This window comes from Syngnathus acus, chromosome 10 (assembly GCF_901709675.1).
Source record: "Syngnathus acus chromosome 10, fSynAcu1.2, whole genome shotgun sequence".
Taxonomy (NCBI): Eukaryota; Metazoa; Chordata; class Actinopteri; order Syngnathiformes; family Syngnathidae; genus Syngnathus; species Syngnathus acus.
Window position 1 is genome coordinate 21,929,884 of NC_051095.1, and position 15,650 is coordinate 21,945,533.

Below are 15,650 nucleotides of genomic sequence, written 5' to 3' on the forward strand. Positions count from 1 at the left end.
CCCTTTATAAGGACAAAGTTTTAAAATGGGTCATTCATTGAAGGTGCGCCTTATAGTCCGGTGCGCCTTATAGTCCGGAAAATACGTTAATTTAAATATGTAATTTCAGATTTCATTGAAGTCTTACAAAGCCAAGGCTATCACAGCCATTTTATCCTACCACCGTTTTAGGGGACAAAGTACAGGATTTGCACGACCGTTGTAAATGTGAAAAGACGTAAGATGTTTTTTTCCCCAACTCAATACAGTTTGTGACATCCTTCAGTCAAGATATCCCAAGGATTAATATAACAGCACACCTTGCAACAGTTTTACTGAAATTAGCCTGTTTTAAGGGGATGGCCCTATCATAAAAATGAGCCGCTTCTCACCCTCTGTGCTGGACCCTCTGTGCTATTACCATGACAATTAGGGTGCGCTCTGGGGTGGCTACTTTTTGTCTAAAAAAAAGTGAGTGTGAACTGCAAAATGCATGTGTGCCAAGACAGCATTAAATTCTCAGTCATGGAGGCCCATTATCACTCGTATGAATTCGTATGCAGCAGAAGATGCATCAGGAGACTTAAAGTACTTTTACAAAACATTCTATACACACCATATACTCAAAGAGACAAGTATTTTGAGAAAAAAAAAGGTTTTGTTCTGAGTGATTATTGTACTGAAGAGGATTAGTGAAGGATAAAAATAATTCGGACTTTAAAGTGAGAATTCTGAGAAAAAAATGTCAGAATCCTCTCACAGGATTCTGACTTTTGCATGTTCATTTGTCAGCATTCTTGTTTTTTCTTTACTGGCCCTAATCCTCTTCCCTATTATTGCCATCACATATGAAGTATACTTCTTTAAATGAGTCACAAACTGTCAGAAACCGTTATGCTGATAAATACCACAATGACACCTCACTTCTTCAGTCTCACAGTCATCGCATGACTGCAACAGAATAATAGTTTCGGAATAAAATTACCCTTCAAGCATAACAATTGATTAGGATATTTCATTTCCACACGGTTTACTGTAAATGTCATTTTACTGATTTATGTAAAATCATGAAAGTTATAACACAGATTTATATATCCCAGTGTCTTGTGACCTTTGGTTTTTGATTATACAGCAGTTAAATTAAAATGTTGCCTAATTATTGTATTTTATTCTATTCACTTTGGCGACTTTTCTTCTCAGGCACATAACAGGAACTTGCTGTCCATAGACTTCGATCAGAGCACAAGAGTGGGGAAGATCTATGATGACCACAGAAAGTTCACCCTACATATCCAGTATGATATTCTCGGCCGGCCTGTGGTCTGGTCTCCCAGTAGCAAATACACTGAAGTTAATGTCAGCTACTCTGGAGGTGGACTCTTGTCAGCCATCCATCGTGGAGAATGGTTTGAACGTCTGAAGTACGAGAACGACAAGGTGGTGTCCAGAGCCTGGGTCAATGGAAAGATATGGAGCTACTCATACATAGACAGGGTAAGACCTGAGTCTTTGATTTCATAAACACATTAGAATATCCTCAGCTATTTTCATTACCTGAAAACACATTTTGATGATGAGAGTTGCAAAGTTGGTCATCTTGAATTTTGACATTTCGAATTTAACTCAAAAATACACAAAAGTGCTGGAGTAAAAGTGCACAAAAACATTTGGGGTGTTGTATTTCATAACACCACAGTGCCAAGGCATTGAACTTTAGGTTTTATTGGTTATAAAAGAGAAAGAATGTCGACTGAAGGCAGGTTTACTGTACGGCTAATAGACCTGATATGTGTGTGGTGCATGAGACTGACTAATTGGCAATCAGGACATCACAGTGAATACCAGCATGTCTATTTGTGACAAGTGTGGCAAATTAACGTTTAATTTCCGTCCTTAAAATCAATTTTAATGAAAGCGCCTTCAGCCTGAACTATAATCAATGTCAGGTTTTAACTTTAAATTTTTAGCCTAATGATTATGAATTGCAGAACCTTTTGAAATTGAGAAGATCTAGTTTTAATAATATTAGGCCATTATTTTACCAAGGCCATGAATAGGAGAAAGAGAGAGAGAGTTTGGGAATTTAGAGTTACAGTCTTTATTGTACACTGTTATAAAATTCTTCTACCATGAGAAAAAAACACTGGGAAAATGGCATGAGTTTTTGGTTTATTTTTTTTTTTTACTTTATTGTTGGAATAAGCCATGTAAGGACACCTCTTAAGTACAAATATAGCAGAAATAGTCTACACCCCAATTTAAAATTACAGATTTTAAATTGCATAGTAAATAATTTCAACACTTAACATGAAATAAGAGGCGGGATATAATATGAATATAATATGTACCGTAATTTTCGGACTATAAGTCGCACCGGAGTATAAGTCGCACCAGCCATAAAATGCCCAAAAAAGTGAAAAAAACCCATATATATGTATGTAAGTCGCTCCTGAGTATAAGTCGCCCCCCCACCCAAACTATGAAAAAAAAACGCGACTTATAGTCCGAAAATTACGGCATATGTTGTGTTCAGATTTAACCGATCTCATTTAGACTCATTAAATGGCAATCATCAGAAGCCTGGCCCCATTCAAAGTATTGTTATTTAGACTTTTCCTGACATTTTTAAGTCACATCACAGCACAAACCTTGGTCAAAATAAAGCACAACAAAGAGAGCAAAAAAACTGAACAAAAAACTACACCCCCTTGTTCAAATGACAGATTTTAAATTACAGTAAATCATTTCAACCCTTAACATGAAATATGAGGGGGAATATAAGATGTATATCATATGTACTATATGTTGTGTTCAGAATTAACCAATCTCATTCAGACTCATTAAATGGCAATCGTCAGAAGCCTGCCCCCATTCAAAGTATTTCTATTTTGGCTTGTTTTGACATTTTTAAATCACATCCTCACAACACAGACCTTGGTCAAAATAAAGCAGATGAAAGAGCTTCCAAGCATCAGAGGGATATTATTTTTAAAAAGAATTTCCAAGGAGCAAAGTAAACGAAGTCCAGCAATAAGTGGAGAATAAATGGCACATCAGTCATGTTTCCAAGAACTGGACATCCTTCCAAACTTTATGAAAAGACAAGAAGAAAATTGGTCAGGGAGGCTGCCAAGAGACCAACAGCAACATTAATGGAGTAGTAGACGTTTATGGTGGTACTGAAGTACTGGCTATATAGTACATTTGACAGAAATGACCAGTCTTCTTCATATGACTGTGCCATATGTACAAAGAAGAAAACATTTGAAATGTGAGAGAACTGTGTTACGATGCTGACTCCCATCTGCTGAGTCTGAATCTGAGTCTGAATGTGACTGTCTAATTCTATACACAGCTACATCTTGAGTTATATTGCACACTTCTGCAACTGCATTGTCTCAGTTGTTTATATTTTTGATTCCCCTCTCTAAAAGACTTTTGCCAACAACAGAGGAAAATGTCATAATTTGTCTTGACCTCGTTTATTAGAGAAAAAAACAATACCTTTAAATGTTATGTAGACTTGTATATCTGCTATACTATGTCCAATCCTAATCCCAATCAGTGCTGCTATTAAAACCAAAAGATAATTTTTAAAAAAGCAGGCCAGTCCTATTGGAGAGTGACTCTCACATTTGTCTTCTTGTGTTCTTGCAGTCGGTCATGCTACTTCTGCACAGCCAACGGAGATACGTCTTTGAATACGATCAGACAGACCGACTGATAGCGGTCACGATGCCCAGCATGGCCAAACACAACCTGCACTCCCTGCTGTCCATTGGTTACTACAGGAATATGTACACTCCTCCTGACAGCCTCGCGTCCTTCCTGCAAGACTACACCCTGGATGGGAGGCTGCTCAGGACTCAGTACCTGGGGACGGGACGCAGTGTCATCTACCGGTACTTACCGTAATGCATCTTAGATATGAGCTCACATGACACCAGGGTGTGTTAGGTGCCATTTCCCATACACAAAACAGGTTAAAGAGCTTTGATGTGCCAAAGGTTTGATCCACAAAACAGTCGACACACTTTCACGTCATCTACAATTTGCATCGACATCGAAGTCAGACGTCCTGATAAATTACAGTGATTAGACAGATAGGGAGACTGATTAAAGGGCTGCTTTGTCATCATCATCATCGTCATCAGCAGCAGCCACCACTGATCTAATTTTAATGATATAACTAGAGGACTGATTGTAGTAGTGTTCTGGCATTTAACTTTTTCATGATACTTATTCGCTTGAAAGGGACAGTTTCGTAAAACGATCACTATTTCCAAGATTTGAAAGGCCATAACTTCCAAAGACCTGATTTTCTCATTTTTTATTTCAAAAACATCAATAGATTGATTCAATTTGCTCCATAATCTTAACTCTTGAGAGGTATTTGTAACACCAATCATTTGCTGAAGCAAATACACATTTTGGAGAAAATGAAGGCCCTCTGGAATGCAAAACATTTTGAGTCTACTAGGAAGATTTAACTGAAAGTTCAAAGAAGAATTGTCCATGTGGAGCTAAGCCAAACACCTAATTGATTTATGAATTATTAAAAAGGTATTTCCCACTAGCTTATGTGTCTTCCTTGTGTCTATAAAAAGAGGTAAAGACCCAATAATTGTCACACACACATCTGGGTGTGGTGAAATTTGTCTCTGCATTTAACCCATCCCCAAAGGGAGCAGTGAGCAGCAGCGGAGCCGCGCCCGGGAATCATTTGGTGATCTAACCCCCAATTCCAACCCTTAATGCTGAGTGCCAAGCAGGGAGGCAATGGGTCCCATTTTTATAGTCTTTGGTATGACCTGGCCGGGGTTTGAACCAACAACCTTCCAGTCTCAGGGCAGACACTCTACCACTAGGCCACTGAGCTGAACAAGATGAGTGTTAACTGCGGACTTTCAGATTTAATGTGAAGGTATTTACATCCAAATCAGGTAAACACTTTACCTGATTTAATTACAAAATATGCATTTTGTAAACTGCATATACAAAATATAACAGTTTGTGTATATGCCTCCCAGTTTTGCGACCTGATGGGGCCATGCTAGGTGTATGCTAGCATCCCATGTCCTCTAGTTAAGCAGTTTCCGTAATAATCACATCTCAGTTACAGACACAACGACTTCCAGCCAGTTTTGATTCAAAGTCATCCGTTCTATGTCTGAGATCCTTGAAATAGAGATGAGACTTGTTAGCGGATGCATTTGAAGGTGACACTAACGTCATTATGAAATCAAATGAATAAGCCTACGAGGCAGGCCTATGCATGTCTAGTAGTCAAGTGTGATGCACAGCCGCTATCTTAATGTAGCACTAATGAGAAAAAACAAGAAACCGTTTGTGTGAACTGAATGAACAGGATGCCGAACCAAATGGTGTGGTTGGTTTTCAAAAAAACGTTCCACCTCTAATGTCCCAAGAACTTAATGCAATATAATTAACATTTTGCTACACATGATTAGTTTGTAATGCAAAGTATATTTCAAATGACTATTGTCTGACATTCTGTTTTTCAAGGTATACGCCAGCAGCGCGTCTGTCTGAGGTGACATATGATTCAACCCTGGTGACCTTCACTTATGATGAGGCCTCGGGAAGCGTCAAAACCATCCACCTCACCCACAACGGCTTTATAAGCTCTATACGATACCGGCAGACAGGTACACATGCACTTAAAGCAACACTCAGCCCCACTTTAAAATATTTACGATGCGCATACATCTTTGGAGTCACAAACCATCTGCAATGTGACGTGACTGTGGTATCAAAGGTTTAGAGGGGAAAAGAACAATTGTGTAAAAAGTGTGAAGAAAGGCCGGAGCTTCACCCCAACATAGAGCCGGCTGGAATCCAGTCAGACAGGAATGCTCACACGAGACTCATAAGAGATTATTCAGAGACATAAGAGTTGGGGAACTAAATGTGGCAAATTTGTACTTACTGTATACTTGCTAAGTGACTAATTATTTGTCTGATAGAATACTGCACGTGTTTATATTAATATTCAGTTTTTTCAATTATCGGTGACATCATACATGCTGTGAACACAAGATTAGAATTTTAACATCCAGAACAGCAACATCTATGATCCTGGCATCCTCATGCTCATTGTTGGAGAATTCAATCTTATGCCCCTGTCTTATCTGTAAATGGTTTCACACAGCATCTGGTCGGTCTGTCTAACAAGGAGGTTATAAAACTCTGTACATCCTATATGCTGAATGTCAAAGTATGTTTGAATGAAAAGATAATCTGTAAATTATTATTATTATTATTGTGATCACTGTGTTTTATGTACAGCTTTTTGTTGGATCTACGGCTGCTGTTAAAGTGCACTCGAAATTGATTTGAGTTGAGTGAATTGTGGGCTACTTACAACCATATTTGACTGAAAGGAAGAAGAAGAAAAAACCTTCAAACAGCCCAAATGGAAATAATCGCTCAAATTTTGGAATTACAATTTATAAACTCAGCGCTAGGTTTCTGTGAAATTTTAAGCAAGATCATTTTTTCACATATCACAGTGGGTGCATGACAGAATAATCAATCACCCTGCGCCGTTCCACTCTTATATTGTTTCAACACTATAAGAAAATCATTACAAATGGATTTGGGGGGTTCTAGTTTTCTGCTCTTGCCAGACTGTCTCCTCTCTCATCGTAGGACATTCAATTTGATCCTTTTTTGCCCTAAATGTGTAGGTTTTGATGATTGACGTAAAACACTTACCGTTGTTTTTATTTATTATTCACATGTTGCTGTACTTGACACGAAAACCACAAGATAAACCGGGTGTCACCAGTGGGCAAGGCAGTGCGTGTTTGCAGGTGCATCCGTGGGTTTGTGTGGTTTATCACTTTGCTCTCACTGTGAAAAGGCTTTCGCCTTCCTTTAAACTGACCTGATTTCTGCAGAATATACGGATGTTCGGAAAGAGGGAAGATAGCAGTAATTGTCAACTCGAGATGAGACAGCGAAGAGTTGACGCCAAAAAAGAGGGATATGTGCGAAGAAAAACTGAGCAAAAAGGGAGTGGAAAGATGACAGTTTTAAAAGCAAGAGGAGCATACTATGAGTCCCCTGGGTTGGCAAAAAGCCCACTACTCACTCTGGATAAATCTGCCATTTCCCCACTTCAATATTATATGGAAAATAAAAATAGAGGTAATGATGATCCAGCTCTCTGCACTCTGCTAAACCAGGCCCTTAGTCATTTTAAGTCCAATCAGAGTCATCGAAATGGTGCCCTAATACCGCTTCATTAACGGGCTTCCTTTTTTTCCCCCAATGGAGAACGAGTGGTAGTCATTTACAAGAGATTAGACCAACAATGTTGAAGTTGATGTTCTGACATTAAGGAGCACATTGGCCCATCATGGCGATTGTCTTTAGACTTCATTATCTGTCTGTATTAAAGGTCAGCACTGGAAATGCCAGCAAGGTGCGCGGGTTGTTACAAAATAATGGATTGCGCTGAGCACGTCGCCGTTTATGATGTTGAACTCTCGTCGTCAATTGAATTGATTAGGTAGACTCAGCTGGTTGCTTGTGGGTATTTTGCTAATGCCTGTGATTTTCTGCGGTTAGGTCCACTGACCAGCCGGCAGATCTTCCGCTTCAGTGAAGAGGGATTGGTCAACGCGAGGTTTGACTACAGTTATAATAACTTTCGAGTGACCAGCATGCAGGCCGTCATCAATGAGACTCCCCTGCCGATTGATCTGTACCGCTACGTTGACGTATCTGGGCGGGTGGAGCAGTTTGGCAAATTCAGTGTCATCTTTTATGACCTTAACCAGGTAAGTGATGTTGAAGTCACATGTACGTATACACAAAATATTGTCTTCATTTATAATTTGGCCCTTTGTAGTTTTGGTTGCTGAAATCATGTCACCGTTTTTTATTCTGATTTCTTGTCAAAAGGAGAACTTTCCAAAGGATTTTGGGTAAAACAGTTACCATAGACGTATCCAATTAATCAACATCTGTCTTAATAATTGCGTAATCGTTTTGAGCCATTATGTGAATTCAAATTGTCCAAACCCTCTGATTTCAGCCTCTCAACAGTAATTATTCCCTGATTTCTGTACTCCTTTGTGAAAGCAGATTGGTTATCTTTTATGGTTAACCAAAATAAGTCATTTGCAAACATGTACTTTTACTATGGAAGACAATGACCAAATCAGTAACAGAATCAGTTTAACAAGGTTGGTTGAGTATGTTAATTCTTCACAGGTGAAATTGCGCAAATGTTTTTAAGTTGTTTTTATCAGCAAACAATATCAAATAAACAACAGTGAGTATATAATGAACAATAATCTAGGGGAAAATGGCTTTGCAATACACTTTCATGCAAAATAACGTTTTATGCATATTCATTTAATCAATGAAATAATTGATAGAATAATCGATTCTAAAAGTATTTAACAGTGATAGCCCCAGTTCACAGATGTATATGTCCTTTTACAAACCGGTTCATTTTTTGGGGTTTATCAATTGTGTTTTGTGTCTTTGCAATATTATGCAGTGGGATCTTTTATGGTGACAATTTAGTGTAGTTGAAAAGTTTTCCATCCATCCTCTCTCTTGCTTATTTTATCAGCTATAGTGTCTATGGCTGGTTAACATGTCGCTGATGTTGCCTAGGTGATCACTACACATCTGATGAAGCACACCAAGGTGTTTAACTCATACGGCCAAGTGGTGGAGGTCCAATACGAGATTCTCAAATCCATCGCCTACTGGATGACCATCCAGTATGACTCTGCGGGACGTACAACCACCTGTGACATTAGGGTGGGCGTGGACAGCAACGTGACACGATACACTTATGAGTATGACGCAGACAGCCAACTGCAAAGTGCTGCTGTCAATGAGCGACCTCAGTGGCGCTATAGCTATGACCTGAACGGGAATATCAACCTGCTTAGTCATGGCACCAGTGCAAGGTAAGCCTGTATTTGTGGTGCTTTTTAGACACACTCGTTTCAGGTTAACCATGATAAAGCATCTCCACAAACCAATACTGTGCGTGACACTGTGTCACTAAATCATTAGAATGTTCACACTTACTTTGTAGTCCATGCATCGGAAAAAATAAAATGTGGTAATTGCGGTTTGCTTTTGTCAGGGTTGACTTGTGACCTTTCTTTCCCCAACAACAATAATTCCACCACAGATAACGTGTGTCTGTGCATGCAAGCTTATGCATGCATGCACATACACACGTTATCTGTGCATGTGGTTAAGCTTGCATCTGCATGTCAGAAAAGATCTTCTGTAATGCCTATAAGTGAATACTGTGAATTGCCAAAGGTGTGAATGTTTGTGTGAGAACCGTTGTTCTGCTTTGCTACTGTCTGTGATCATACAATACATGACCTCTCTACACCCAGAGCAGGATTAAAAGTTAAAGTCCCAATGATCGTCACGCACACATCTGGGTGTGGTGAAATTTGTCCTCTACATTTAACCCATCCCCATGTGATTTTGATCCTTCCACTGGGGGAGAGGGGCGCAGTGAGCAGCAGCAGTGCCGCGCTCGGGAATCATTTGGTGATCTAACCCCCCAATTCCAACCCTTAATGCAGAGTGCCAAGCAGGGAGACAATGGGTCCCATTTTTATAGTCTTTGGTATGACCTGGGTTTGAACCCAAAACTTTCCAGTCTCAGGGCGGACACTCTACCACTAGGTCACTGAGCTGGGCAGTAGCCATCAAAGTGATGTTTTAAAACAGTTAATTTAACAATGAATAAGGGCTATTTCTTCAAGTGTATGGCAAAGACCTAAACCTTTAAGTTCTAGCAGACAGATTACGTCACGAGCTGTTCAGCAGTCTCATGAATTTTGACATTCATGCTTCCAGCAGGTCAATTTTGCACCTAACTATTACAACCTGGATAAACTCGCAATGTTTTTATGGTTACATTTACAATCTGAAATATGCATGCATCTAACCTTTCCTCAGGCACTAGCATGATATTGGTAGTTGTTTAGCAGGATTACTGCTACCCTCAGGATGATTTATTCTGCTATTTAAAAAAATCTTCATGGCCTCATGTTGCATCTGCAACTACTAGACAATTAAAATCACTATTTTCAGAATTTTCACATTTTACAAACTCATTGTTTTAATTTAACGTAAGCCTGTTGTCTGGTGTGCTTGGCTCCAGGTTGGTTCCACTGCGTTATGACCAGCGAGACCGCATCACTCATCTCGGTGAGATACAGTACAGTGTGGATGAAGACGGATTCCTTCGTCAGAGAGCCAGCGACCTGTTTGACTACAACTCTAATGGGCTCCTGATGCGGGTCTTCAACCGAGCATCCAAGAACTCCGTGTGGTACCGATACGACGGACTGGGCCGGCGTGTGGCCACCATGACGAACCAGGGCGAGCAGCTGCAGTTCTTTTACGCGGATCTTTCACACCCCACCAGGGTTAGCCACTTGTACAACCACAGCAGCAGCTTGATCACGTCGCTGTACTACGACCTGCAGGGTCACCTCATCGCCATGGAGTTGAGCAGTGGAGAGGAGTACTACGTCGCATGTGACAGTGTAGGGACACCAAGGGCCGTTTTCTCAAGCAAGGGCCGACTGGTCAAGGAGATCCTCTACACCCCCTACGGAGAAGTCTATCAGGACACTAACCCTGACTTTCAGCTCATCATCGGATTTCACGGAGGCTTATATGATCCTCTCACACGACTGGTCCATCTGGGAAGGCGGGATTATGACACTCTAGCTGGTCGCTGGACTTCACCCAACCATGAGCTATGGGCGGAGCTGAGCAAAGAGCCAAGACCTTTTAACTTGTACACCTTCAAAAATAACTGTCCTGTGGGGAGAGTGGAGGAGGTGACGCAGTTTACAACAGGTGAGCTACTCACTCTAGTATGTTGTGGATGATGTGAACCACTCAAGCAGATTCAACGTTGCAGCACAATGGTCAAGCTTTGTGGCTACATGACTCGAAATGACAAATCTGTTACACTGCGAGTAGACACTGCATTATTTTACTCCGCTTACTGTATTTTCATTTGTCTGTTCCCCAACTGTTGCTCACCAAAGGAACCAATTTCACTTACCGTAATTTTCGGACTATAAGTCGCGTTTTTTTTCATAGTTTGGGTGGGGGGGCGACTTATACTCAGGAGCGACTTATATACATATATATGTTATTTTTCACTTTTTTGGGCATTTTATGGCTGGTGCGACTTATACTCCGGTGCGACTTATAGTCCGAAAATTACGGTAAATTTTAATTATGAATCTTACAGCACATCACCAAACTAAAATGTCACACATAACATGAATATGGAACTAATGGTGATCACATCTCATTTACTAACAAATTGACTCACTCAGTGTGAGATTTATTTAATTGAACAAAAACGCGCAGCTGATATACTCGCGGGAAGCCACGACTTATTTTGTCCGAATATAAAATATGAATGGCAGTAGGTGGATGCACAGGTTTATTGTACATTTTTTCATCTAGGGTTAGAGCATTTGTTGTGCCTTTCACCAAATGCTCCTGGCACAGATGAATAAAGATTTATTTTAATTCATAATAATTCTTTTGGAATAAGTTAAGTGGAAAGAAAACCAATTTTACTCGTTCCCACTGATGCATAGTATTTATATTTGTGGAAAACTGCCCCAAACCAAAGGCAGAATGTCTCAGTTGATGGAGTGATCATCTCCCAACCTGAAAGTTGTGGGTTTTATCCTCAGCCTTTGTGACTGTGTTAAAATGTCCTTGAGCAAGATATACACTAGTGCTGAAAGCTCCGTTGCTCCTGATGCTGCACCAACAGTAGTGAATGAGGACAGTACAGTACATGCTATAGAAGTGGAGGTACATTTACTATTTGAAAGTCCAATGGGAAAAACAGTTAATCAAAAAATCGCATGGCGTGCAAGAGTTGTTTGATGGCTTACAGATAAGCGTACTGCACGGTCTTGTGTTAACAGGTTTTTAAACATATGCTTTTACATTTCCATCCCGCCTACAATTCACAATATATTCATCCAACCCGTGCTGCAAAGCACTGTACTGCTTGGAGAGACATGTAAGAAGTGCCATATGACAACTATAGCACAATAGGTAGAGATGTTGCGCTCACTCGCCCACTCTCCGTCTCTCACATATACACAGACACACACGAGCTCATACACACATGCACATAGAAAGCATCTGCCATTGAGAATGAGATGACACAGGTGAGGCAATGTGTCAGACAGAGAAGATGGAATAGACTGAAGAACACGACGGCAAGAAACAGGACAGCCTCTGATCATCCTGTTTTTCTGTTTTGTTTGGTATTTTCTCTTTTTTTAACACAAGCTTTAATGCTTTGTCTCTTTTGTCTGTCAAGAACACACTGTTTCCCAGAGGGGTGAAACAAAAGCTTGAATAAGAGAAGGAAATAGAATTACAGCGTGTCAGACCGAATGTCGGATGTTGGTCAGGTCGTCTGTCTTTCACGACAATGAAACATGAAGTTAAACCATCATGATCTTCTGCAATTCTATTGTTTATTAAAAAGAGAGAATGTGTTTGTCATAAAGAGTTAACCGAGTCTCTGCTGCATATTATGCGCAGTCGTGGCTATGTACGTAGGTTACTCATCCCCGCCCCAAAAAAATCTTAAATAGCAATTAAAGGAGACTTGTATAGTGCCCCAAATGATTAAAAAAAAAGCCAGACATTCAATTATATGAAAACATATTAGTATATTGAAAACGTATTAAGATAATCAGCAGACAAATTGCTGCCATTGTATTTCCTCTCCTATGTCCTATGTATATGTGAAGCGTGCATGTGAATTTTGTGAGTGAAAGTGACGCAAATGAGCATTCAATTCAACTGTTGAGCAGTCAGAGCTAGGCGGAGCCGCGACGCCTTTGTTTACTCCTGCTTGGCCTTTCACGCTTTCTTATTAAAAAGGGAGACAAATTGTTAGCTAGCTAGTGCAATGCAAGTGGATGGATCTCAAATTGGTCTAAAGAAAACCCTGGGTTCTGCCGTTGTCCAGTGTACAGCAAGGGATCCGGTAGGGTAAAGTGTCATTGGTGTATACCCCGATATGTTTTCATACACACATCTGCCTGTATTTTAATCCTGTTTGTTTGATTTCTGTATTTCTGTGCAGACATTGGCAGCTGGCTGCAGCTATTTGGCTTCCAGCTTCATAACGTTGTTCCAGGTTTCCCAAAGCCCGAGATCAGCCCCATGGAACAAACATATGAATTGATGAAGACTCAAACCAAGACACAAGACTGGGACTCGAGCAAGGTCAATACCCCACTTCTGTACTATTTGTTGAATCCAAGCAGACATATTTAAATTGGCATTGTTTGATCAAAAATCCGACCCTGGATAAGCGGAAGAAGATGGATGGATGGATGGATGGATGGATGGATGGATGGATGGATGGATGGATGGATGGATGGATGGATGGATGGATGGATGGATGGATGGATGGATGGATGGATGGATGGATGGATGGATGGATGATCAAAAATCCAAATTGTTTTGTCTTTACCTGGAAAACTGTTCAGTACTTTGACTCACTGACAAATGGTCCTAAATTGACCCGTACCCACTCCAGTCCATGGAAAACTGCATTGGCTTCCAAATTGTTATGCATGTGGGATTTAAGTTTAATATTTGAATACAACAAACAGTAAAAACACAAAAAGTCCAGAAATATGCAAATCTGTAGATGCCGAACCGTGAGTATACGGGGGTCGACTGTAATAATAATTGTGCTTCTTCTGTTCAGGTGGTTTTGGGAATCCAGTGTGAGCTCCGCAGGCAGCTGAGACGTTTCATCTCTTTGGAGCGTTTACCTCTCGTCTCAGCACCAGTCGGCTCAACCTGCCACCGACCAACACGACCTCCTCCCTTCGGCTCTCGGCCCTTTCTTCTCGGCCCCAGCATCCGCTTTGCCGTCTCCCATGGTCGCGTGAGCGCCGAAGTCATCGGCGTGGCCAGTGAGGACAGTCGGCGAGTGGCTGCCATTTTGAACGGTGCCGTCCATCTGGACGGGCTGAGCTTCACAGTGCACGGCTGTGACACCCACCACTTCCTCCAGTCCCGGCCTATCGAGGAAGACCTAGCTTTGGGCTTAGGGGTCGGTGGGCGCGTCCTAGAGAGCGGAGTCAACGTGAGCGTTTCGCAAATGAGTGCCACTGTCAACGGTAGGACTCGTCGGTTTGCCGACATCACTCTCCAGCAGGGGGCGCTGTGCTTGTGCATCCGTTATGGTGGCAATGAAGATGAGGAGAGAGCGAGGGTGAGGGAAGAGGCTAGGCGGAGAGCGGTGGAGGGGGCGTGGTACCATGAGAGGAAACGGGTGGAGTTAGGTGATGCAGGCGGACGAACGTGGAGCGACGTGGAGAAGCAGCAGCTGCTATCTGCAGGACGCGTGCAGGGTTACGACGGCTACTACTCCCTGCCTATAGAGCAGCAGCCAGAGCTGTCCGATTGCCCCTACAACATCCACTTCATGACTCTCAGCGAGGTGGGAGGCAGGTAACACTCAAGCGGTTCTCCCACCCCAGCCCACCAAAGACTGCCTGTTTCTACTCAACTCTGATTTGTTCTACCCTTTCTACACTGTATCAAAAAAAAGATGACGTCATCAAAAAAGAACAAGAAGAGAGATTAGGGGAAAATATTTCCAAAATGCCTTTAACTGTGACAGAATGATGGTATTTTATTATTATTGTCTGGTTTCTAACAGTGGCACAAGCAAGTGTGGTTTGGTTGTGGCTTTGCTTTTTGTATCCCTGCTAGCCTGCGAGTTAACTGACTCTTCTGCTGTTCTGAACGCTCTTCTTCACTTTGTTCTAATTCACCCAAGATGAAGACTTCTATGGTTGCCGGTGAATTATCTCCTTCATGACTCAAATCAAGAGCTCTCTAGTTGCCAATTACTCCAAATATACTCCCGTTTACATAACGTGTAAGAGAGGCCTTGTCGACTCTGATACTTCCCTAAGAGAGGAGCAAATCGATGGTGGCTTGCTGCCTCTGCTGTGCTCCAACAGTAGTTTATATGAGTGTGTATACTTCAATCAAGAATGTAAATAGCCAGTGCTTTCACACTGAGGGAAAAAAAGTGCTCAACTGGAAGTTCTGTTGTTCATAAGTAAGTGTCAGTATTGTTAATCAATAGAAAGAGCAGTTACATTTTTGCAAAGAATTATACATGGCTATAGTAAATATTCTCGCTGAAAAAAAACAAATCTGACTTTATGGAGTTCCAATGCTGATTAAAGTTATTATATGTGAGTAATCCCAGTACGCCATGGGATGGTGTTCTGGCTCATCATTTGTCTCTGGAGCTTTTATGTGTATCCCGACTTGCCTCCCTCGCACAACATTTGCCGTGCCCTCTTTGTTCTCATCACGGGGACAGTGTTGCTCTCAAATCTGTGCTGTCATTATCGCCCATCCTTATGGCTCAAACTGAGCCTTGCACGAGAAACCTGCATCTGTCACGGGCAACGAAGAAGAACCAAGAGGAGGAAAGAGAAAGCCACTGTGGCCGGGAGGAAGAAATGTGACAGCTGAGGCTCAATGAGTGGGTGGCGAGTGCAGAAGGGGCAGGACCTTGAAGTTGGCTACAGCGTACTCTACAGCTT

General features: G+C 41.4%; 1 protein-coding gene across 1 annotated transcript in view; it reads left to right on the plus strand.

Annotated features, from left to right (window-relative positions):
* Positions 1–15,319, plus strand: part of tenm1 (teneurin transmembrane protein 1) — a 198,043-nt gene extending 182,724 nt beyond the window's left edge. The window contains exons 31-38 of the mRNA XM_037262466.1: positions 1,180–1,473; positions 3,637–3,881; positions 5,506–5,648; positions 7,576–7,787; positions 8,635–8,936; positions 10,163–10,869; positions 13,151–13,293; positions 13,784–15,319. Coding sequence (XP_037118361.1) covers positions 1,180–1,473; positions 3,637–3,881; positions 5,506–5,648; positions 7,576–7,787; positions 8,635–8,936; positions 10,163–10,869; positions 13,151–13,293; positions 13,784–14,539 — 2,802 coding nt within the window. The 3' untranslated portion in view covers positions 14,540–15,319. The remainder of the gene's footprint in view (positions 1–1,179; positions 1,474–3,636; positions 3,882–5,505; positions 5,649–7,575; positions 7,788–8,634; positions 8,937–10,162; positions 10,870–13,150; positions 13,294–13,783) is intronic.
* The last annotated feature ends 331 nt before the right edge of the window (positions 15,320–15,650 follow it).